Source organism: Pelecanus crispus, chromosome 2, assembly GCF_030463565.1.
Source record: "Pelecanus crispus isolate bPelCri1 chromosome 2, bPelCri1.pri, whole genome shotgun sequence".
Lineage (NCBI taxonomy): Eukaryota > Metazoa > Chordata > Aves > Pelecaniformes > Pelecanidae > Pelecanus > Pelecanus crispus.
In genome coordinates, this window is record NC_134644.1 from 21,430,654 (window position 1) to 21,457,293 (window position 26,640).

Consider the following 26,640-nt stretch of genomic DNA (forward strand, 5'->3'; position numbering starts at 1 on the left):
TGGATATTAGTCCAGGCTACACTCTGCTAAATGCAACTGTTTGTTTCCAAGATCTGTGCAAGTGCAGGAGCAGAATGATCATTTTCACACAGTTTGAAGAGACTGAACAAGCATGTGCAAAACCAGACCTTAGCTGCTTCTGTTCAGGGTCAGTTCAGGTCTCTGACAATGGAAAGCACAGGAGGGATGCTGAAGCAGACTAGGACATATTCCGCTCAAATCCAGACAGAATTATCTCTTTGGGCTCCTTACAGGTTCTGACTACAGTGACAGCAGCCACCATCACCAAGCCAAGAACAGGCAGGCATCTGTGTACTCTCCAGTGTACCAAAAAAGGTTATGAGCAACAAAAAATGCCATTTCCACTTGGCACTTCACATGAACTCTTTAGTCCTTCCAGATCCAGACACACTAGCAACTTGGTGCAAACCATCTGCATGAGTTTCCAACACTAAGCGGAATGTTTCCACAACACTGTCTAGAAACCACTTGGCTAGTACAGTCACTATTATCTAGGCTAACTGAACTTCCCCTATCCCACTCCACCTCCAATAACCCGAATAGCCAAGAGTTAACTATGGCTGTAAGAAATTATTCAGGCAAAAAGCCTTGCTAAAATCAATACTTTCATTCCAATTTCAGGATCTGTCTTAGTCTCAAAGTAGTATGAATGTTTAGGCTAGTGAAAATATTCTGTAATTAATGAAAAAAATTTGTACCAAAAAATTGTGACCAATAATTACATTAGTAGTCTATGTTAGGGAACACTTAAACCATACTGTAATCGTTTTGTAGTCTAGAGATTCCGTGGCACCATGTACAGTAGATTTACTTATCTAAAATTTCACATTCAGCTCTGGTAAGGACTATGCATCATTTGGAAAACATACAGAGCAGGGGAAAGAGGATAGTCAGCTTTCTGTACAAGGAATGCCCAATTAGTCTGTACTCCTTCATCCCGAAAAGGAGACTAAAGAATATGACAGAGGTCTACAAAGCCAGAAGAGGTATTGAAAAGGTGAACATAGAATAACTGTTCTTTGCCACTTCCTATGACTTAGCAAGTGCCAAGGGGCATCAAATAAAACTGCAAGGTAACAGGTTCAAAACAAACCAGCGTACATCTTGATACGTTGTACAGATCAACTGCAAAATGCCTTGTCAGACAACATTATGGACACTAAACCTTTATACACAAATGGACACATTAATAGTATGATGGACTCTTGTTTCACTAAACACAAAAATACTATCTCTGGTTCAAGAAGTTCCAAAGCATAAATTCTTGTAGACTGGGGAAGTATTCTGAGAAAGCATACAAGAACTTTCCCAAGAATCCAGTTAATACTGATAAAGAGAGCAGGCCAAATGTCATTTGGCCTCCATAATATGCTCCTCTCCTCTTACGATCTCAGGCTGGCACTTTCAAGTTCTATATAAGATCCACGACAGTACTGCTCCAAGAATGCTTTATTTATGGTATCACTGAAAACTGTAATTCTGTGTTTGCCATAGATGACACTGGAGAACCCAACATTAACCCTCAGCAACTGTACTGATAAGCATGACAAAGGTACAGTAGCTGTCTCCAACCATAAATATAAAACCTAAAAAGCAAATTTAAAGAAGTGCTGATCTCCAGAAAGTCAGATAAGAAGTAACAGGCCAGTAAAAGGAGAGGGAGAAGGAGGAAGAATGCACACAAAGGAATCTCATGCCACCTGGGGGGTGGGGGATGACACAAAAAAACCCCGCAGCACACCAACACAACCACACCATACACTACCTTTACTATTTTCTAGTCAGTCAGTAATACTTAAAACCAACTTGGATTCCCAGACTACTTTATCATATATATCTTATAGTGCCCCAGAGTTCTTAAAGGCAAGATAACACCATTATATAAGAGCTATAAGATTAGGCTGCTTTCAGGTATAGTTGTGCAACTGAGTTAAGATCGCTAATGTATAGGCTGCTGCTAAAAGAATAGTCCTGGTCATTCCCCTATATCAGCATTACCATGGTCAGCTGGGTCAGGAAACTGATTTCATTTTGCTGAAAATGAACCCGGGGGGGGTGGGGGGAAAGAAGTTTTAAATGCTAGTACCATCACAAAGGAGGAGGAAGTAATGCATAGCAAGGACCCTCCCTACAGTAACAGCGTCTTATTGCAGGTTAAGAAAATCATGGAACCCTACAGTAAAAGCTCAGTAGACCAAAAAACAAAGATTCCTGACATAAAAGAAAATACAGTATCTTCAACACCCAAACAAAACACATTTCTTCACATTATTAAAAAGCAAATATCCAGAAGACTGTTACCACCAAAAAAAAAAAAAAAAAAAAAAAAATCTACAAGAGCAGTAGACCGTGTATGAGCTAAGCTATTTGCATATTAAAAAAAAAAATTGCACTGGTTTTCTGGCCGCAAAATGAAGTTAGTTGTGGCCAGAAAGCAGAAAAAAAGCATAACTTTATATCACTGACACAAAATCACTAATTTATTCACTTGTTCTGAGAAGCTGAGACCATTGAATTTTTTCTATACTTACAGAAAGACTCCATAATTACAGATTTCTAAAGCTGGATCCTTACAAGGTTTTATCAGAAATATTTATTTCAAAGTTTCTTCAGGAATACCTGCATCTTTTTATTATTTCCCTTGGCAACAAATGGTGCAACAGCATTAAAAAAATTCCAAGTATTAACCTACTGGAAATGTAATTTTGAACTGGCAAGCCCATTACATGACCTTCAACAGTATTTTCTTAAGTCTGAAACTCTTCTGGCACAATCTGTTGTTAGGCAATTCTTTGAAAGGAAAGCTTCAGGTTAAGAATGCAGATTTCTAAAATGCAACACCAGTTGGAGTTCATTTTTCCCAAGGTTCACATCCTTCTATAAAGCTGTTATTTAAAGGATATTTGGTCCATAAGGTAGAATTTGCTGTATTCAACACCATGGACAAGATCTATTACTGAGGGAGGGATGTTTCCAGAAGGTGAAGTACAAATTCTTAAGACTTATCTGCTCTGAGGAGCTTTCACTGATGAAAACAGTAGGTCATGAAAATTATAATAGGGACAATACTGTTCGTACAGTGTAACAACTTTGCTGAACTTAACTAATTTCAATCTTATACAGTAGCTCACTTTCAGACAAGAATTCATAATTACAATTAATACAGCTATAAGAGAGACAACTAATAGGATGCTCAGATCTTTGAGGCATTCTGTCAAAATACGTTCTCAAAGAAAAAGTTTCAAAATTACCATACAGAATAGCAAGGCATTCCCAAACACTACTTCAAGTATAAAAACAGAAAACACTTTGGCTATTTCACACTTCACAAATTTGACTGTATATTTCAAGAGGTTTGAGGCTTTCTTACTACTTATTTCCTAAAAAAGCAAGTGTCCAGCTGCCATTTCCGAAGAAATTAACTCAACGCTGACATGTATCAACCTGTCTGAGAGGAAGAACAGTTCTAAGGCTAAAGTACTGGGCTGGCACTTAAGATGGTAGTTTCACTGACACACAGACAATGCAGACTTAATACAATCTCCCAACACTCACAAATGACACGAAGTTCACTAACATGTTTGAGATAAGCAGACACTAGAATGGTAAATGCTAGAGTGTATACTGTACATTGCAGTCAAAGTGTAGACAACAGAAAGGGTGTATCAGCCCAAACACAAGCAGGCTCTGTGTTCCTGCAACTCAGCTGCAACAGAAATAGTAAAGCTGCATCAACACTAAGCTAACGTATAAATTAGTTAGAATATTACGTATGCAGAATAAAATCTCCAGAATACAATTTACATAGTGTGTCCAAATGAAGCCCAGAATCCTGATCATACTTTCTCCTCTCACAAGAGAAAGGGCTCAGTATCAAAATGAGCAGGCTATTTATAGATAGATGATGGACAAGAATTTAGAAGTATCCAGTAAAAAGAGAAGAAGGAATTCCAGAAGTGATTGAAAAGTTAATTGAAATTTTTCATTCTTATCGCCCAGCTATTAATATAAACATAGCCAAGACAGGATATTCAGTGGAGACTTTCTCTAGCACTTCTACCTAGGAGAAGCAGAACTGATGATAACCTGAATGATTAAATTAGAAAGATGCAAGGGACAGGTAACAACTACTGCAACTTTTCAGCTCTAACTTCATTGTTACAGAACATATTAGTAAATCAGGCATGAAAGAGCTATTCTTTGAAAATGCACTGGTACATTCAGTCTGGGCTACAGACACAGAAATTCTACTTTCCTCCATGAATGGTGCACTCTCAACAGCTTTCTATAAACGTACAAACTCCAACTAAATACACATAAAATTTATCCTTCTTCCCCATTAAAATCTTATGTTAAAATGCAGTTTCTCCTTCATTATAACTCTTTCTAAAAATAAAACTAAGAATAATGATTGAAGTTATCAAACTAAATTAAATCTAAATTGGACAAATAAAGATTACTGTAAAATAGTTCTTTGTTTCCAAGCCAGCCAGTGTTTTCATTTATGTTTAGGATCCCTATAATTTTTTTTTCACAGTCTTATTTCCCCTTATTCAAAATAAGAGAGTTCACAAAAAATAAGAATAAAACTTACCCCCATTATCTGTTCTCTTTAAAGCACCATCCTTATGAGGGCATAATTCACATCTCTAGGGAAAAAAGCAAAAATAAAATAAAAAAAATGGAATGATCATAGGAGCATTGAAAAAGAAACCACACACATCAAAACTGTTAGCTGTCATTAAGTAGGCAACCACTCTTTCAAAGTGAATGGGTGTGTTTTCCCTTAACCTTTACTTGAACATTAATGTTAGTTTGTCACAAATGAAGCTTTCTCCTGCAGATCTTGAAACTGTATTTAAGCTATTCACAGTTCTACCTCCAAGTTTTCATTCCTGGTTTCCACACCCTGGAATTCCAGAGACAAGCCTCCAGAAACTATAGCATGGGGTAGACTCGCTTGATAAGAAACCTGGGCACAGTCCAAAGACTCCCTACAGTATTTCTTTCTCCTGGGATCTCTGTGTTCACCAAGGTGGTCAATCACAAAGACATGCCATGGATATATGAGCACAGGTGCACATACTATAGCTGACTTCACAGTCTCTGCTGACTCTTGCTTACCCTGAGAGACCAAAAATAATACCACTTTCTGTCTCAGAAAAAGGAGGCCGGAAGTTGACTCATCCTTGAAATTCGCCAAGACTGCATACCTGGAAACATGCAGTTTGATATCATATTCTTCTGACATACATCAGCATCCTTCTCCTATCACCGCCTCTACCAATTTTCTAATATCAAGTTTATCTCTAAGTGTTCTAGAGCAGTGTGAACCAATGCCAAATCAGTTCAGAGATGACAGAAATGGAACAGGCTGACACACATTCCACTTCAACTGCTCCAAGTAACACACAAAGAAACACCGTTATAGGAGATCCTATACCTAGCAATCACCTTACTAAAACCTTTAAGAATTCCCAAATTAGGGACAACTCAAAGCATACCAATCTAACAAGCTTTTTAAGAAACCAAAGAACAGTCTGATCATCGGATCCAAACTTAACACCACATCCTTCAAATGGAGAGGAACATCTGGCATCAATACAGACCTTCTCTGTGTTCCCTGAACAGTACTTTCTCCGTTACCAACTAACTGGCAAGTCAGCAGATAAAGGAGCCTATGATGCTAGAAGTGACTCAGAAACAGATCGTCCAAACTTATTTGAGGAATGACAAATTCCATTCCTGAAATTCATATGGCTGAAGTATACCTTGAGGACTACTTCTCCCTGTAAAAAAATTGACAGTAGCAGCAAAGAGACTTTCACAAAGGGCAGAATAGGAAAGTTCTTAAATTATTTTTGCTCAGGACATTGGTAAAGACAGCCGCACACAGGAAGAAAAATCTTTAGGATTGCTGCTTTTTGTCTTTTGCTTCACTCATCCCTCCCTCACATTCACCCATTAAAACAGTCAGCAATTTATTGAAACACAGTATTAAGCCTATGGTGAAATTTAGAGATAAAAGTGACTGAAAATTTCTGAACCATTCCATAAGCTGCCTGCAGACTGGGAGCAGTACACCATTTTTTTGAAAGTCAAGATTACAAGGACTTCCTTGCAACTGAAATGAACTGATCAGTTCATTTTAAACAAAATCTTACATATGCAGTATGTATGTGAGCTGTATCTTAACACTCCAGCTTTCCAAACATTAAATACTAGGTGCTGAGAGACACTCAGTAGCCATAGGTTCATTTCAGTGAATTCCCCATACACTGAATCAGATTCTCAAAGCGAGAAGCCTGGTATATATTGATAGTGACAGTGCAGTAAAGTTTGTTTCCACCCCAAAGCTGCAAGCTGGCAGCTTGAGGCCAGTGAGCAGACATGATATATCTACCACTGAGAGGAGGGAAGCTGTTAACATAGTCTACCTTGCCCCGCCTCTGCAAGCCTGTTTGACATATATTTTCACTAGTGGCAAAACCAGTTTTGGAAGTTCTCTTCTTCCCACCACCTCTCCCTATTAATTTCTCCCTCCACCACTCCCTCAGCTACTGACCCAACTATCTGCAGGGCTACACCTTAAACCAGATCAGTGAAATGGAGTGAAATTAACTTTTTAACACTTTTAATTCAGGTCATAGCACTGATGCAATTTAAGCATAATCCCACAATCAGTTGCATCGGCAAAACTAAAGGCAGGGAACCATAGCACTGCAGCATTAATAATTAAGGAATTAGCAAACTTCTTGAGCAAACTTAACCACAAAATAAAAAAAATTAAAATTATCACAGAACACTGAGCAGCAAGGAACTGAACCAGTCCTTTATGCAGAAAAGTTAAGCATGCCCCATTCAGTCTCTTCAGAGCTCAGTTTCAACTAATTTCTTTTTTTCTCATATCTCTAATAGGACTCAGGTCCATTAGGTCTTCCCTTATTACTTCTCTGCAGCCCTGGCTGCAACCAGTCAGAGAAGATACAAGACAGAAAACCAAAGTGGAGGAGGGAGCTTTGACGGCAGAAGGGAACTTGAGTGCAGGGAGTTCTGCAGAGCATCCTCTCGCTGGCAGGGAGCAGCATGCCTGCACTTGGCTCTCATGGAGCTGGGCAACTGTGCAGAGATACTTGCACTCTGATGACAGCCAGCACTTCTTGTGCTTCTGGCTACAATCTGCAATAAAGTAGCACCCTAGTAAGCTAATACACCACAGAGTGACCCTTTCCGCTTCCCCCTCGAGGTTATGAACCTAACTCCTTCCCAGCCTCCACACTCTCAGATTCTGTCACCCATTTCTGCCCTCCCAAGTTTCAATATGCACCACATAGTAACACCAGTAGCTTTACCAGGTGGGAACAGAGTGCTTCATCCCCTGAGACAGGTCACTAGTAAAGACTTTTTCCTTTTTTTTTTTTTTTTTTTTTTAACCTAACACTTTATTACTAGTTCTAAACTCTTACAACAATACAGCATTTAAAAAAAAAAGTGATAGTTTCAGCTGGGAATTTGCAAAGTGACTGAAAAAAAATCTTAGGTACTTTAAAAATGCTTAAATGCATGTTGTTAGAAAGGATTCTGTAGGAGAAAGGAAAGGAGATAGTTGGGTGTATATGTATCTCAGAAGTCCAGTTACTTATATCTTACTTGAATGTTTTTGTGCACACAGTGTCTCCTTCTTCCAGTTTACTTATAAACGGAGCTTGGAGTTTAACGTGAAGAGCAACAGCTGAAATCTCTCTACTAAATGCCACATCACATACAACCTGTATGATGGAATAAAGCTTTGATCTCTGCAACACAGTATAAAGAACAGTCTGACCATCTGTACAGACAGCCAGATGATCTCTAATATTTGAGCACACGAACCGTGCCAGGGGTCTCTTCTCCAGTTATACGTTCTAAGTCTTAGCTCTGGCAAAGGATTTCCGAGACACATTTATTGTCTCAGCATTCAAAAACATTGTGGGGAACTACTAAACAAGCTGGGAGGTGGGGGGAAGGGGTAGCAGGGGCAGACATGACACCCACAAGATATTACAGCATAAGTAGGGCAAAGCACCTATGACTGATCAACAATTCAGATAAGCATCAGCAGGTTAGACAGCGCAAATGTGAATACCAAAGAGGCTGACTGTGACCCAAGAGAATAACCACATCCTTTGGTGTGCTGAAGGGCACTAGTCCTATAGCAGGGAGGAACACCAGAGCATGTGGTGCTGTAGGTACAGCCAGTTGATTTAGATTTGAAGAGTGAAAAAGACACAAATACTGGCTGAAGGAAGACTGAAGTTGTAGCAAATGTAGTCCCTTCCCTTCCTGCCCTTAGAGTGTAACATGGAGATCTCATTTTTGCACGTCTTTGGTGGAGGAGGCCAAGTTCATGGATCTAGCTTCTGTCCAAGGAGAAGCCCGGTGAACTCTCAGCAGCAATTGCTTTGGACTATGAGGTCTCCTGTAGAGGACTAAAGCGAAACCAATCTCAAAGTTCTGCAGCTGGAACAGTCTGACAGTGTGACTGTCACAACTCACTTCTGAGCTACATAAACAGCGGGTTAATTAAGCGAAAGAAGACTGATCCTGTAACCTTAGCATCCAGGCAAGTTGAGACTGCCTGTGTCTGATGAAAACCCACTGCCTCCTGAGGGTTCCAATCTTTAAAAAGTCAGCCAGCAGAGACCTAAAGTGGTCAAAAGCATGGGAGGCCCATACAGAAGAGGAAAGAACCACGTTTTTTCTGTCATTATTAAAAAAGTAGAAATAATCAAGAAGAAATAAAGAACAGTGAAATTAAAAAAAAAAAAAAAAAAAAAAAAGAATGGGGGTGTCCACTAAAGATACCCAGCAGAAGAAAGTTCCAAGACCAGAAGACCAAAATAAGAGAAGTAAAGAAGCAGCTAAATAAACCCATCTTCCTATACTGAATTAGTTACAGTCCAATTTGGCCCCACTACATTGCGGCACAGTTTTCTCCCCCTATTTTAGATAAATATGCCTTTCCATTTTAACCAGGACTAACACCTACCTTAACCAGTAGTAAATAACATTAGACAAATCTAATTACTGGAGTCTTTTCAGTTAACCTAACTCTACCAATTTTTCAGTTGGAAATGGAGGAAAGGCATAGAGAAGCTGATTTAATCCAACAGACTACCTTATTCACGTTGAAATGAAGAGAAAGAACAAGAGACAAGTGGTAGATAGGGAAGATAAAGAGAGATAGTAACAAGACTATACAAGTAGGAGAGGAGAAAAAAAGAACAGTAGGAATATAGCATTGTTCTTCCCTCAGGGTTCTGTAAATTTGGAGCGTTTCATAAAGCATCACCTGCAGACATCCATTATATGCTGTCTCTTGTTATAAGAAAACAAAGGTCAAAGAATTCTTGTGCAAGTAATTTACTGAATTCTGGTCCAAGGTAGGGCAATGGAACCATTCACCTGAATAATGACTGTCAACCAAGTAAAGTCCTGCAGGACTGAATTCCCAGCATTGCAATGAGGCAATAAAATGTGTGTCTCAATATGACCTGTTAACCTAAATAACACAAGAAGATCTACAGCAGATTAAATAGACCACAGTTCCTAAAAGTTAGCTGAGAAATTAGGCTGCAGTTCCAGCTGACTTTACTTCAGGATCACTTTAAGCTAATATAATTGCGCACTGCTGCCAAAAGAAGATCACTCACCATCCCCTGCTGTGTACTTTCTACAGCCTCCCTTGCTCTGGGAAGAGCATTCATTTGACAGTATGGAAATCCTAATCAGCAAGCTAAAAATAAAATACTTCTTTTTTCTGCCAGATCGCTGCTTTGAACGATCTTTCCATAAGGCCATACAAACAACAATGCCAGATAAAAAGCGTTAACAGGAACACAGACAGCGAGTAGGGCAAGGATACAACCACCCTGTTCAGGAGGTGGCGTCATCTATGCTAGCTATAAGTGAGTATGGAATTACAACCAAGGGTCTTAAACAACAAAAAAAAAAAACGCCACCACCTCAACAAACAAAAGACAACCAAAACATCACTACACCACACCCAAAAAAGAAAACAAAACCAAACAAAACCAAACAAACAAAAAAAAAAAAAAAAAAAAACAAAAAAACCCACACACAACATACCTGAAACAGACTAATTTAATTTTGGTAGTAATATAGACATATTTCTTGGGCCCGGGCCCAGACATATTTATTAGGCCAATTTTGTTTTGATATTTCCCTGACATTCATATATTTCAAGTTGTTTAACAGGCATCAGCCATATATACACATACCATTTAGTTTAGAAGCTTACTTTCCCTCCCAAGCTGTACTATACCCAGCACCACACCCAAGCTTCCAGAACAGTGTCTTTTATCTAAAGTACATTTTGATCACAGAATTAGTGTTTCATATTGCTTGACAACAGCAAACAAACTGTATTTAACTGAAAGGAACAACTTTAAGAGATTACAGTACATGACCCTTAAATTTACAAATAACAAAACAGCAAGCTACACAAAATCAGCATCACCGCTTGAAACCTGACACTCAATCTCTTTCAATCCTTTCATCAACAGGAGTCAAAACTTGACATACAAAGCATTTTATTCTGCTGCTCCTGTTAATCATTAATCAAACAGCAGACTGGTTAAATCCATTCGGTTTTGTTGCGAGTTTTAGTTCACATTTTAGTGAAAACAAACCCTGCGCACGCTCCATCAAATTCTTACAATTTTCTTAAAATTAGCCTAGGAGGAGAGAGTCAGTTGCCAAGCAGGAATCATTTTACTGCTTTACTTCTGAATTTGCTTCCAAATACATCTATTTTACAGCATGCCATGCTACTAGGTATTTCTGTATATATTAAAATGCACTTACTCAACACACTCCCCCGAAGCACATGGACAGAGTTACAAAGGTAAGCAAAGCAGCTGATCGGAAGGTTAGTTTCTAATCAATGGCTTTCCAACTGGCAACCCCTGCTGCTCTTAGCAACCTTGTCTCCCATTCATCGGTAGCTGCGGAAGCCTGCAGCACAGCTGATTGCGTCCAGGTATTCGCCTCCCAAGTTCTGTGGTACAGCTTCGCCTACCTTCCCCAATATTCCATCCCATTTTGTCTCATCCTTGGGTGTTAGCAGAAGGAAACATACAAAAGTCACCTTTAATACTCTTTATCATATCTAAGATGATCTTTCCCTATCCTCTGGACTTTGAATATGCTAGATAGTCTTATACACTACTACTTCATGTAATACAAAGTATCTTAATGTGGGTTAAAAAAATGGTTTAGAACAGTAAAGACATCCATATGGGTAGTTATTGCAGTTAATGTAAAACAATTTAATGCTGGCAGGCACACACCCATTGCTGCTAAACCCAGAAAAATTGGGGGGGATATCTAGAAAACAGCTCTAGATAGACAGTCGATCACAAATTATGTCGAGACTTTCAGTTATGCCAATTCTGCACATACGTCATCCTACCTATATGTACCTAGTTGAAATTCTTTATTTGCTTTTTTGATGAAAAATTATCTTCTAAACTCAAAAAGTTTTTGCTATTTATTTTCCTTCTCCCCCAAAGGGTGTGAAATTAATATTCCATCTTCTCCAGAGGGAAGAATCTTACATTTTCTCATCTTCCTTTTATACTTTTCTATGTCCCTCTCCCCCCTAGTGTTTTGGCCCATTTCTTTGATAGGAAAAAAAGTGTAAAAAAACCCAAAACCCACCACACACATACATTGGAATTAAAACACTGTAAAGTAAGAAAAACTCCATTTTCCCCCTAATAAACCTGGAAAAATTTGGGGTCATTTTAATGATTCGTTTGTGTTAGATTCAGGCAAATATGGCACAGAACAACCAATATAAACATAGCTCCCTCTTTATAGAGACATCTTATTCTAAAGACACTTACAAAAAAGTGTACCAATTACACCACAGACAACTAGATTATACAGAAAACCTCACTCACATTCAGCTAATCAGAGGGGATCTACAGAAGAACAAATACCTTAGAGCCTGCAAAGAAACAGTTTTTGCAAGATTAGACAGCCAGAATAAGAAAAACCCACAGATATTTGCAGAGTGGTGCAACCTGTATACTGGCAATTTAGATCTAGGCATAAATTCTATCAATAGATGAGAATTCAGAGGCAGTTAGTACAAAAACAGACCCAGCAACAGGATGCATACTAGACTGACCATGTCTACATCTGCTGGCAGTAACTTACCCCAGCCCTCAGAACCTAGTGACATCTCATTTTTCCATTCATCCCTTCAAACTATGAAGTAAAACCAATACTGCCAACATACAAAGACTAACCAGAGATCATCCTCACAACTGTTGAAGCCTCCAGAAAGTCCAATAAAAGTCACAAGCATTCCCAGATGCTGCTGAAACTACTGAACCTCTACTCACACCAAACTTAGGCTATCTATTCACAACAAATCTTTTTACTCTGATATTTTACTAATCTTTTCTTTGCTGCTTTTTCCTTAAAACCAATTAGGTACTTTGAAAATTCACATTAGAATTTATTTCTGATTTTTTCCACCCGTGCTTTATAATACTTGCTAGAGTCAAAACTTCATTTTTCACTTGTTCAGTACAGCATAAAGGATGAATTGTATAACCCCTTTTCCAAAAGCTTCTATAGGAATAGATGGCCCAGCCAATGAAGAGACTGCTATCTACAAAACCAAATCCACATTTCTTATTTATCAGTTTCTAAACTACAGCTGGATAGCAATACACCTTACCAATAGCCTCAACTTGCAGTATTTTAAGACCTTACTTATAAACCCACAAAATACCCACCTTCAATATTTTGATCTAAAATGGTTCTATCAACGATAGCTTACAATCATGCAAGTATTCAAAACAGAAGTCAGCAAATAGCAAACTACATCATTTTTCAACCAAGGTATCTGAAGAGAAGCAAACTAAAGTCGCAATGTTTCCAACCTACGATTCACACCAGACTCCAGTATTTACAAACCACAATGAAGAACCAACAGGAATCAAAAGATCTTCTGCCACATTCAAGAATCCCCAACTGGCTGACACCACTAATAGAGCAAACGAACGCATACTGTCAGTACTTCTCTTCAAAAGTGCTATGTTCTGCAACTTGACAACTTAAGAAATTAAGTCATCTCCATCTTCAAATAATCGTTTCTTGATGCTGACAAATTTGCCAAATCTCTGCCCCATCTCTATTCAGTCATCTATCCCAGGAGAAGGAGAGAACTTTTTTTAAAGCAGACAGTTGACAGGTAAAAGAAAAACAGACTGACTACCTGAAGCATTTTGGGTTTTATACCTGGATAAATTAAACAGACTCAACCTAGTTCTCTTTATCAAGGCATCGGATAAAAATATATGCAGATTCAGTTAGCTCTGTCAAAAACATCTACTACAGATTTACAGACTATGACAAGAAGATTAGAGGCACTCAACATGCAAATCAGCATTCTTCCAAGACCATCCAGTCAGTATGTACTACAGGTGACATTTAGTCACGCTTTTACTCAATACATGTAAGGTAACTAGAAGAGAGATAACTTAGAGTATGGTGTAACATAGTAATGACACGCATCATGTATCAAGATCTGGCTACTCCAACTTCAGAAGTCCAAAGCCATAAATCTCCCACTGCATATTTAAGACTACTAAGCCCTGCTAGATGTTGCAGGAATCCAAATTATAAACATTCACAAAGTTTAAGATTCACACATTGATCATTAACGGAAAGCATCATGATGCTATGAGAAATACGTGCCATGTTTGGCTGGATTTCCAACTAAACACCCAACCTCTCTTTTCAGGCTGCAAGTCTGCTACTGACCCAATTCAATCAAGCTGAAGAAAACAGTATGCGATGGTTCACTTCAGTGTCCTCCTGCAACATACCACAGCTGTACTCTAAAAATTCCGACGTATAAAACACTAGCATGCATTTTAAGGCTCCTTGCAGTGAAGGAGCTCCTTGCTTAAGTAAGAGACTTAAGTATAGAGACTTCTGCCAGTGACTTACAGTGACACTAACCGGCACAAAACATTTCTGCTTAAGAATTAAGCAATTCCTGCAATGGAAAATGTTTTGCTCTAGTCTCACTTTGGTTAGTAATTCCGCCACAGAACCTTCAGAGCATTTACTAAAGTAACTGTGATATTGATACCTATGTTAAAAAATTTTTCATCAGGTAGTACTTGAGTGATGAAGTTATTTTGCACTGTGTTTTAAAGCCTCTATGTTTCCATATTTAGCACAATGTAATTATACATTACTGCACAAATAAGGTGTACATTAGGTAAACTGCAGCTAATCAAAACTGAAAAAAAAATTAGACCTTTTCTGCTGTAATGAAGTGCTTCACGTAAGTTTATGAACTCAGTTGTGTATTTAGAAACCAAGTAGCAAGTATGCATACAAGCAGGGAAAAATGCAGCACACACACACAAAAAAAAAAAAGCATGAAGGCAGCACAATCAGAAATAGCATTAATACTCCCACTTTGATATACACAGCACACAATACAGCGCATAAGGTTCAATTCACCAGTTGGATAGGAAGATGCACAGAAACTATACTGCACTTCTGAAGCACCTTCTGCCGTTTGTAGTACTAACCTTGATGACCAGACACTATGCAATCCTAAGCAATTCTGTCATCTTTTGAATGACAGTGCAGTAAGGTTATGGGTCTGTAATCACTACGTATACAAAACAAATCTGAACAGGAAAAAATATTTTCTCCTATTTATGAAATGCAAAGCAAGCAACACTCACCCATCTACGTAATGGAAAAGAAACACATCACTCAATCAATAGCATTTCAGAAGAAAAGGAGTTTCACATGCTGTGCCTAAGTATCTTTAGGAAGACTTTTTATTCCAGTTATCCTGCTACAAACATACATTCACTGCCTTCCAGACTGCATAGCCATTCACTAAAGACAAGACTGTGTTCCTGCTTTTGTTGTTGTTGGGGCGGGGGGAGTGGGGGGAGAAGGGGAAGCAGGAGGCACTGTTAAGAAGTAGTAGTTTCTCATATTTATAAAAAAATCTACTAGAAATTTGTATTTTACAGTCACTTTTCCTTCTCTTATTCAGAAGTTCACTATTCTACTGCTGTGTAAAAGCCACACAAACAACAAAAGTACACAGGTCAATTTTTCTGTTATATACTCAAAACTAAAGCATTTTTTCTACTACTTGTTACAGTCTTGTTAAAAGTAGTTGTAGTAATATTCTTTATATATAATGTCCTTTACAGAAAATTATGGATACACATTAAAAAAACATTAATTTCAAAATTTCTTTAAGAATTATTTTAAGAGATACCTTCAAAGAGAGCACATAGTATATTAGTCCTGAATAATATGGTGGACAGTATTTCAAGCCATAGAAAAAAAGAAAACAGCAAGTTTTCTTCTTCTAAAATTAAGTTTAGTTCACCTCTATTGTGACCGTATTTATCAATCTGCATTCTAGTTTACACATACAGGTGTAATAATCACAGCAAAACTGAATTCTAAGCACAGGCACAGAGATCCCATTCCCCTGGAGGCAGCCTGTTGAGCCAGAGCTGTCAGAACTCTGATCACAAACCCATCTGCATATTGAAAGCCTACATTCCTATTTCCTTCTTCTTTGCCTCCTTCTGTTTAGGCAAAAGGCAAGTAATACTTCACCTATGGTTATTTTATGCTACATAAACTCTGGGGATGGGGTGTTAAACTATGGATACATCATACAACTCTTCTGAGCAACTCTACAATAAACTTGTAGATGCATGTGATGAAAGATTTTTTTAAAAAGGTAACTTGGAGAGGAGAACAACCATTGTTATATTAAAGATTTAAAAGAAAAAAAAGATCTTAAGTGCTCAGACTGTGGATCATATGTGCAGCAGATGCAGAAACAGCTCAGGTCTGGCAGGATTACTAGCAGGAGCCTATCACTATGGGAGCACAATGTACCTGAACTGGCTTTGGAGGTAAACAGTACAGCCGCATTTCTACAGCTCTGAATCCTTAAGTTTCAGGTACTGTATGATCTAAACTGACTCTGCAATGACAGTCTTTCTGTCTCCACACTGAGTTCCAAGAAACACATGTGCAAGTGCAGAGACTATAGTTACGCTAGATTCAGCCGAGATCCAGATGAATACTACCTCAAATCTTCTGTGGCTAGCTTCGCAGGGAGTCACAGCCCTCTCAACACATTCCACAGGACTAAAATCCAGGTGGCCTATTAGACCAGCTGTAGTGTCACACAAATGTGCCAACTCGGTTCTGGGCCAGTAGTACTGCATTCGACTTCATAAGCCACCCCATCAAAAAAAAAGAACACAGAAATACCAAGTGGAAAAAACATCACCTTTACAACATTAAAAGTAATTTGTACCAAGTCCAAACTGATTCTTCCAGAAGCAATGACAGGCTTATAATATACACATGCCAGTGAAACAGATCAACAGCATATTAATTCACTTGCAATGCCGTAAGCAATCTGACTTCACATGTACAAGCTGAGCTTTGCTTGAGGTCGTAAAACTTCCCAGAATTCATAACACTGAAGTTCAGTACTGAGACCTCGTGGTATCTCTGAATCGAGGTGGATTCACAAGGACCAGCATCTACACATAGCTAATAAGCCTGGACAAGCTAACTGTGCAGATGTTGGATGCCTCCATGCTGTCTGGTATCTCTATCACATGGATTATTCCAGCTCCCTCATGACGAGCATGAATAGTAGCTTGTAGTAAAACATAAGCACATTGTCTATTTATACCTCACTATATACTATAATTAAATCATTCTTAAAATAAGATCATCAAGAAAGATGTTTGGCACGTAACAGGATGATGCAGAACAAAGTCTTTTTGAAAAACAGTTGTGCTACAATTCCTAAACTTAGCTTCTCTAGTCTCTCTTTGGATACCAGTACTATCAACCCCTGGACAACATATATGCACCATCCAATTTCCCAAGCCAAGACCCAAAGTCCCTTACGTACTACTCCATATGTATATATCCTCACACGGACCCTAATGTTACTTTTTCCTACATCAACATGTATCTGCCCTGCTTTTTGATTCAAAGTTCAGGTACACGTGAAGATCTCAAAAGGGCCCACCATGCAGGGTAATAACAGCTGGTGCTGACACAGGCAAAGCTGGCAGCAGTTCCCACCATTCTCGAAGAGATTCACGTTCCAAGCTCACCATAAGTCAGCTAAGACAAATTAGCTGATTTAGGGAAAGCTAAGACTTTTCAAGCAATAGTTAAAAACTTACACAGTGATTGTAAAAAGGGCATACTGGGATTACAACCTTCTATTTATTATGTACAACATAGGCATGATGATAAGGTAAGTCAAATAATTACCAGACACCTCAATACGTCCATTATCCAAACCGTTCAGGTTCACAGAAGTCGCAGTTTCTCTCACACAGACAAAAAGATGACCCCACTAGAGCCAAGGCTCAGTATGACTTGTCAGGTATCTGGACTGTGGTATATGGAACCGTGCCTTCCAGCTAATAGTTGACCATTCCAAACCCAAGACACTGGCTACCACCTCACTATCAAAAACACAGAAGTCAACCAGCCAGGAGGCTTGGGTGGCTGGGGAGGGGAAAAAAAAATTTAAAAAAAAAAATCAGCCACCGTTTTCACTGACAAGCAGTATGTACCAGCTTAGCAGCAGCACACAAAAGAAAGAGAACACAGTAGTACATATCAGTGTATAAACAGCTGAAAGTGTATTGGAAGACAACTGCTCTAACCTGTGTTAACCAAAGTTCACTGGTGACCCACCAACTGAAGTTACATGCTCCTAAGTTAGTCTATTTCTTTCAGTTGTTAAAGCAAGACTATCTTTAGTGCAAGCAATTAACCCCGGGCTCTTATCAGAATGGATTTATTTGCCCAGTAACTGCAGCTCAAAAAAACCAGACGACCCCAAAAACACACAATGCAGACAGCATCAGCAGGGAAAAATATGCCTTGAGTGCAAGACTCAGGTCTTTTTAAAGATTAAAAATTAATAAGTAGAAGCATGTTCAATGTAATACAGTTAATTTAATTCTGGTTTTGTTTCTAGACAAAAAGGACAAAAGAAAAACTAAGCTTCAGTCCTACAGTGATGACAAGAAGGTCTGCTTTTGCAAGTAAGTGCATTACAACTTCTGAGTCTGATAAACTGGTTACAATAAAGTTCCAGTTTTAATACTGAAGGCAGAGCTTCAGTTTAGTTTTTGAATCTTAAGGGCTTCTCCAAGACACCTCAGAGACAGCCACCATGTTTCTAACTCACTAACATACACGTAGGTGTTAAAACTTCAACTATTATCAATCTGTTCTACCTCACATGCAATTAGTTTCACTTGAGAATCATTTAAACCTATGCTATATTACAAATGGGAAAGATTTTTTTTTTTTAAAAAAACATCATCAGTAATCAACTTGTTGAACTGTACCATAAACAGACCCTGTTAGGTGGAAACAAGAATAGAATACACCAGGCAGAGAATTCAGTTGAGTTCTGCACTATTCCTTCTTAACTTCAAACAGTGAAGAAAAGCAGCATAATGCCTATCAAAGCTATTCTCTTTGGTAAACTCAAGAAATTATCAGAACACAGTGAGACATTGTTTATTTTTGAACTCAGTACATTTCTCCTTCACTCCTGTGTCAGGAAAAGCCAACAATAACTACAGACTAAATCCTGATGAAAATTCCCTATCATGCACCAGAAAAATCCTCCTTCTATCCACCATCTCTCTTTTCCCCGCCTCTATATTTTTAACTTTGCTGTTAACCTGTATATATCAAACTCAGCAAAATCAAAAAATGCTACTCTTAGAACTTTACATTGCTGATGGTCTTCCCAGGAAAAGGAAGAAACAGCCTTTCTTTAGAAAGGGAAGCGGTTTTGATTTTCTGTTGACAAATATTTGGAGACCACATAGAAACCAATCCGTTCTCGCTCCCAACCAACAGGTCTGCTTTGGAAGGAGTAACAAAGTCTAGGTTACTAGGGCATTATGAAAACATTAGTGCCAATCTGGGAAAAAATAGAGGAACAAGATTCTTCAGTCCTGTGCCAAAAATTCACGCAACATTAAGTCATCCTACCATTTCTATAGTACTTTATATTAGAAAAGGAAATAGGTACAGCACACAGTTCATGTAAACACTCTGCCAGTCACTGACAGTAACTGAAAATTTGGTTTCAGGCTCTTCGTTTGTCTTTAGATATGAAAGTTAGAAATAGTTTCCACACTGCCCTAAGATGCTGCACCACCTTCTCTTCCAGTTTTCACATGAAAAATGTTTTCAGAGGCAAAGGAACAGCTGAGCCTTTCTAAATACTCTTGCTTTATCTTTCGCTGGAACACAAACTAAAAAGTACCAAGTAGTGAGAAATGTGATTGTCTTTTTCTAAAAATGCCTGATATCATGCAGCTTGATCTAAAAACATACAAGTCTGACAAAAAAAAACCCTCATGTAATCAAGAAAAAAAAAAAGCGTTGGGTTTTCTGTTGGTGTTCAGAAGAATTATGTGAATCCCCAATATTTACCATAAAAAAATTAAAAAGACAGAGAAAGAATACATTTCTGCAATCAAAGTATCACATTCCAAGTAAGCATTAGATTCCGAAATTAAGAACACGACTTATTGGTTAAGTGTTCCTAGACTGAAACTTTCAACTGACAATCTAAAGTTGCTGTAAAAGAAAATTGGACACAGATTGTATTTCCTCTCTGTACCTAACTATGTAAGTATTAAACTGACAAAATTACACAAAACCCACACCATAGATAAGAAGAAAACAATCTTTGAAACAGTTGGGAGGACAAAAAAAAAAAATTAAAAAAACCAAACACCCACCCCCCCCAAGAAATTTTCAGAATACTTACAGACAGTTACACATTTCCACTTGGGGAAAAAAAAAAAAAAAAAAAAAAAAGAAAACAGGTCTTTCTGAATAGCATCTAGATGGAATTATGACAACATGCTAAGCTATTTTCTACTATTACTGGGATACTTGGGTAAATATTATCCACACAAGCATTATAACTAGCATTACTTAATAAACAAAGCACATACCACTCTGGCTGCTCTTTCCTGAGATTCACACTTTCTGCAAAACCAAGGTCCAGTGGGTACTTGAACAATTCCATAGCAAGCTGTTTTGAACAAGACAAAATATTTCAGCAAACATAAGCAGCACTACAGTACTACTAATATAAATGTTATTAAAAAAGCTTAGTATTAGTTGATCTCACATAATTTTAATAAGTCAAATTGACATCTATACATTGTACATGAAATCCTATCACAGTGGTACTCAAAATTAAGTACAATAAGCTTCCATTTAAAAATTTATGCAAAATTTGTTAAAATAGATTTGTTAAATAAAAAAGAATACTGATTAGCTTGAAAAATAATATAACCATTCAAAAGCTGCAGTGTTTCATATGTGATCTGTTTTGATTTGTTTACCAGCAAAACAGATAAAACGCATCACGATAACAAACAGCCATCATTTATAGTAAAGTCTATTTTAAGAGAAAACTAAAAGCAACTAACAAATCCAAGTTTGTCCTAAGACATTCATATACTTAGTTACAATCAAGTTCTCTTAATCTTTATGAGTAAAATAACTGGTCTTAAGTAGGAAATCCATAATAAACTAAAGAAAGATAAAAAGGTTGCTTTTTTTCCCCCTGAAAACTCATACGGAGCTGTAAATTCAAATTAAACTGACATCAGGGCTAGGATCAGCTGCAACTATAGCCAGACTACAACATAAATCCTTAGGAAAGAAATTTTGAGACATGCAGATTTCTCCACAAGACTGTCATCTACATTTTTATAATACATAAACAGGAGTGAGTATATATATATAGTATATAAACACAGGAGTTTGATAAGAAATTCCACAGAAAAAGAGTTTAGTAATTTGGCAATACTGTTCATATTTGAAATGCACAGATCAAGAAACTTTAAGAACTGATGAGGGAATGAAAATACAAGAACAGAAGTGCTGTGAGTATATTCTAGTATCTGTATGGGTTTAACAACTAATAACAAACAATCAAAAAGCCAAACATTTTCCTCAAAAAGATAATTCTGAATCTGACATCATATTTTTAATATCTCAATTCCCAACAATCATGTTACTTAAACAAGAAAAGGAAAGTCAATGAAATAATTTCCTACTATATACATACATGTAGTCATATTAAAATCAGTTGTCAGATTTTCAAATACATTATCCAAGTACTGACAGACCAAACTATCTTGACAATCCCTTTCTACCGTAAAGTTCTTTAACATGTGAAAAAACATCTTGGTTTTGTTGCACCTATATTAACCACAGATGAGGGGGACTTTGAATTCCTCTTTAGAAATTAGGAGGGAGCCTTTAAATGGGCAATCACCCATTTAAATTAGCAAGAGACAGTGCAGAGTAAGAATCTAATTACAGAATGCAACTCAGAGACAGGCTGGCAATTAGATTCAAAAGGCTACACAAGTTGGGCAAGGACCAAAGTTGAAGTGAAGTACTTTTATAACTGCAAACGTAACAGAGTACACCCAGAGCCTAAAAAGTCCACCATAGGTTTGTGTTCTGATACACTTGTGATATTGTTTATTGAGGTCCAGAACTTCCTTTGGTTTATACTTCCACTACTATGCAAAGCTTCCTTAAACACATGAAGAGATTTTGTCCTCCACGACTTGCTAATGACTTAACACTTGAAAAGAAGTTTCCTCTGAACTAAAAATAATAACAAAAAAATGCAGCTAATAAAGTCTCATGGGAAATACTGCTGTCTGGATGTCAAATAAGGACTACCAGCTTTAACCATGAGGACTACTACTTTTACTACAGAAAGACTACAAAAAGAGTGGACGCTCTTCGTCTACGACCTTCACATGATGCATCAAATCCAAAATGTAAAACATCAATGATGCAGTAAATTAAAACATACGGTTATTCTTTTCTTAAGACCTCTACAACAGTATCTGGATTTAGAAGAAGCAGTACTTTGCACAATTCCTGCCACATTCAAATTCAGATTTGGACTTCACCTTAAAAAAAAAAAAAAAGGGTAGTTCAATACAATATTCTTGTACCCAATTTACTGAAGTGTGTTTCTACATTAGAAATACTTCCTAAAATACACTTTTGTTGTTCCCACTATTTCAGCTCCAACTGCTGCTATCATCAGAGTCCTTCACTGAAAACAGCAGCAAGGCTCTAGATGCAAGGGAAGATGCCCAAGATAACACAAAAGTAATAGCTAGTTCAGGTATAACTTCTAAAAGTATTCATGTTTCAGTGTTCTTTTTTATGTTCCTAAGATTCCACAAAAGCAGAGTTCACTTACTGGTTAATGTTACTCAGCTCTTAAGACAACAGAAAAGTGATTCAAAACCAGACTAATTTCACAGGTCCTGTCAGCTCCCTTCTACATTCAATCCGACATTAACAAGAATAACTGAATTCTTTTGCAGATCTCCTTAAATTATCACTATTTCTCATGATGTCTTGACAGTTTACGAAGGAGCATATACCCGAAACAAACAGTTACTGTATCATCTTCAACACAATTTACAACCAAGCACAAGATACTCATTAGGAGTATTTTCACATGCGCTGGATTTTCCGTCTCCTCCAATTTGTTCACCATCTAGAAGGAGTCAAAGAGCCAGCCACGGAGTTCATATGACTGCTTAGGAGTTAATACGGAGAAACTACCATCTTATTCCTTATTTCTGCTACCATAAAGCAAAAGTCATCACAACTTCCTTTCTTACAATGCAAGCAGCAGAATCCAGTCTCTCCCTCCGCTCTCACAAGAAGGGTCAACCCACTGACAGGAACAAAACAATCACACATAGAGGGAACATGCCAGCTCCTGAGCTGAGCTGGAAACCAACCAACCAGCCTCCACTAATCCAAACAAATCCAGCATCAGCCATTCCGACTAGCACCCTCCCCCTGCAGAACCACAACAGGAAGTCTCTTCATCTACCAGGAAACATCAGCCAAATGACATTCAAGGAAAGGCAGGCAGAGGAAGAAATCACATGACAGCTAACTCTTTCCTACACACCGCTCTCTTCCAGTCCAAAACCCTCCTCGTCTACTGGCTGCCCCTCAAGTAATTTTTTCTAACTTGGGAAAGGCAGAGACAACAGGCATCGCGTACAGGAAGAAAGAAAATACAGCAACAACTGCGAGAGCAGAGATTAGTAAGAAGTTCCACAAGAAGGAAAGGAGTTTTAGGCAGTCTTTGGACTGCTGCAGCTGAGGTGGTTAACAGGGTGCAAAGGCGAACTGGAAAGTATAGACACGGAAGAGGTACAAGGGGAGGAGGAAGGGGGAAAAAACCTGGAAGGGGGGGGTTCTTCCTTTCTCGTAGCCATAACATAGGAAGTCCTAATATAGGAAGTCTCACATGAGGTAAAAGACAGACAGACTAGAAGATTAGAAGATGACAGGCCAGGTCAGACCCTAAAGCACGTGGCCCTAGAAACAAGAAAACAGGCTTCATGGGTGACAAGAAGGAGCTGGGAGGGGGGAGGGAGAGAAGAGGGGAGAAAAACGGCCAAGGGGGGGGGGGAAGAGGGGGAAGTAGGCCCAAGGGAAGAGGACAGGGAGCGTCAAGAAGAAAGTAGCGAGGCGGGAGGCCAGGGCGGGTGAGCTGGCACTCGCCTGCCGACTCACCTTGATGCACTGCGACATTGCAGCCGTGCCCGTCGCAGTAGACAAGCGGGTTCTCGGCCCAGCCCCTCTCGTCGGAGCACACGCAGCAGCCGCCGATCATCTCCTTCATGCTATTGGAGAACTCGCCCTCCAGTGACACAGGCAGCAGCAACGGCTCGCTAGAGACCATCTAAGGGTTAAAAACACCGTCGTCAACAACACACACGCACACACACGCTTCGCCCCCTGCCTGCCCCCTCCCCCGGCGGTGTCTCCCCTCAGTCACTCAGCCGCCGCCGCCGCCACCGCCGCCACGGCAATGATCTGGGGCCCATGACCGCTGGCTGAGAGCCTCTTCTCGCCCCCGCCCGACCAACCGGCCAGGCTGTGTCAGTCACGCGAGCAGGCAGGGGCAGCCGGGCGGCGGTGCGCTGAGGAGGACACCGCGCAGCAGGCAGACAGGCGAGGGAGCGGGGCCGGCGCGCAGGCGCACTGCGCGCCCCCGCGGGGAAGGCCTCGGCCTGGGCCTCCTCGCGATGGTTCACGAGCCGCCCATGGAACGTGAGCCGCGGCTGAGCGCGCGCCCCCCGCCCCCCCAACGGCTCCAACCGCCGCGCCGAGAGAGCGTGCGCGAGCGCGCGGCGCCCCGCCAGGCCCGCCCGCCCGCCCCTCGCCTCGCCTCCGCGCCGCCCGGAAGAGCCGGCTCGCCCGGGCACCTGACGGCCCGGCCCGGCCCGGCCCGCCCGGCCCAGCGCGCCCGCCGCCCCGGCCTGCGAGCCGCGCCGGCCCCGCTCGGGCACCCACCTCGGCGCGCTGCCACTCTCCGTCCCCCGGGCGAGCCATCTCGCCCCCCCCGGCCGGCCTAACCCTAACGCGCTCGGTGCCGGGGCCGCCGGCCGGGCCGCTCGGCGCGCCTCGGGACAGCCCGTGCGAAAACGCTTCCCTTGGCGGCCCGGGCGAGCGTCGGACGGGCTTATTGCTGCCCCCCTCCCCTCGGCGTGGGGGGGCGGGGGAGGTGGCAGACATGCGCCCCGCTCCCACCCGCGATGTCACTCTGCTCATGCCCCCTTCAGGAAGGCTGGAGGACTCGCCCCATTCCCGCCCTCCCCTCCCACCCCGCAGAAATCATTTTTACTATCTTGTTTATTTTCCCCCTGACGCGACTGCAGGACTAAATGCATTCCCGCTCCCAACTTTTATTATCCTGTTTTCATCCCCCTCGGCGTGCCCTGCAGGGCTCATGCCTTCTCCCTGCTACGCCACTTCCCTGCCCGCACCGCAACTCCTGCTATTTTGTCCATTTTTCCCTCCCGTGGGGCTGCAGGAGGGATGCGTTACGAATCCCGCTCGCTCCTCTCCCCCAAAACGCGTCCTGCGGATGCAGCGCTGCGCGGCTCTCGCTGCCTTTCTGGAAGTTGGGCGTTTGGGGGTGTGGATGTTAAGACAATCCTAATTCTGTTGCCTCTTTTTATTTAAAGGAGGGGGGGAGGAAGGAAGACAAACGCGAGCTGAGGTGGTCAGCAGAGAGGAAAAAAAAAAATCTCAGGCTATTCAGTTCTCCATTGTAAGCAGGTACGCCTGTAGCAGAAGGAACTAATTGTGGTGATTGGTAGGAGCACAGAGAAATTAAATGCAGCCTTGCAAAATTCTGCTCACTCGCTTGCCCCGGGGCCAGCATGCATTTATTTATTTATTTATTTATTTATTTATTTAGTGTTGGGCAAGGAAGATATCATTGATTTATCTTCATTATCATGCTAAAAGGCGGAGAAGCGGAATTTCTGCGTGGACTGTATTTTTCATGATGATTTTGCAAGGCCAGCTTAGCTGATACGGTATCTGTACAAATCACTACTGAATTATGTACGCTCCTGGACACGTCACTGCCTAGGACCTATATTTATGCAGGTTATATTTTATACAATGTTAACTAATAAAACATCTGCACTTGCGTACGGGAGTATGACGAACTGCTACATGGAAGGGAGAGGTGGGATGTGCACAACTCTCTACCCCCTAGAGACATCCGAGCCTGCAGTTTGTATGCAGGACATCTTAGGTCAAGCTCTTTTCTCTCCCTGAAAGTTTTAAGTGAAATTATTTAGATAGAGGAAGAATGGAGGGCAGGCAAAAAAGGAACGATGAAGGTAGCTTCCTAGATGAAGGGCCCAGCCAGAGACACGATTAACACAGCCATTTGAGACACATTCTAAACATTTCTCTGTAAATGTATGTTCCAACGTCCTTGAAAGTTTAGAAATTTTTAAGCCATATGTAAAAAATGGCGGGGGGCGGAGGGGACTGGAATGTAGTACGTTTCAGTTTGTGTAAAATCATTCAGTGATTGCTCTCAAAAAAAACCCCACTCCGCACCCAAATGTCCCATCTTCACACTGAAGAATACAAATTTGAACATAAAACTGTTTATAATATAAAATATACTTACAACACTTTTTATTACTTTTAAAGCTTGTAAAAATACCCTGAAAATTGCAGGTGCAAGCAATTACTTCGTAAGGAAATAAAGCAATTAATATATCCTGGTGTTTTAAAAAAACGCACATTATTTGAAGCTGATACATACACTGTCCCAGCCCTTCTTCATTCTTGTCAAGAAAATGACATCTAATTTAAAAAGCATTCTCAATGATTCTGTTAACCCTGACCAAAAAAAAAAAAAAAAAAAATCACAGTACAGCAGCAAATCTGTCCTTTATTTCCCTGACAGGTAAATTAAAATAAATACCCTTTTAAAATGAAAATATATTAGATATATTTTCATTTGTTGGACGAATTTATACATTTAGTAACAACTGTATTGTAACAAACAATTGTGAATTTTTCTCACGGCTTTTTTTTTTTTTTAATTCATTGACAAGGTCTTCCTGC

At 39.9% G+C, this 26,640-nt stretch overlaps 1 protein-coding gene across 4 annotated transcripts in view; it reads right to left on the reverse strand.

Moving 5' to 3' along the window:
- MLLT10 (MLLT10 histone lysine methyltransferase DOT1L cofactor) overlaps positions 1 to 23,986 on the reverse strand; it is a 131,884-nt gene extending 107,898 nt beyond the window's left edge. For all 4 annotated transcript variants that reach the window (XM_075704599.1, XM_075704598.1, XM_075704597.1 and 1 more), the window contains exons 1-3: positions 23,773 to 23,986; positions 20,139 to 20,218; positions 4,616 to 4,670 (exon numbers count right to left, since the gene is read on the reverse strand). In XM_075704599.1, the coding sequence (XP_075560714.1) occupies positions 4,616 to 4,670; positions 20,139 to 20,218; positions 23,773 to 23,941 (304 nt within the window). In that variant the 5' untranslated portion in view covers positions 23,942 to 23,986. The remainder of the gene's footprint in view (positions 1 to 4,615; positions 4,671 to 20,138; positions 20,219 to 23,772) is intronic.
- Between the last annotated feature and the right edge of the window lie 2,654 nt (positions 23,987 to 26,640).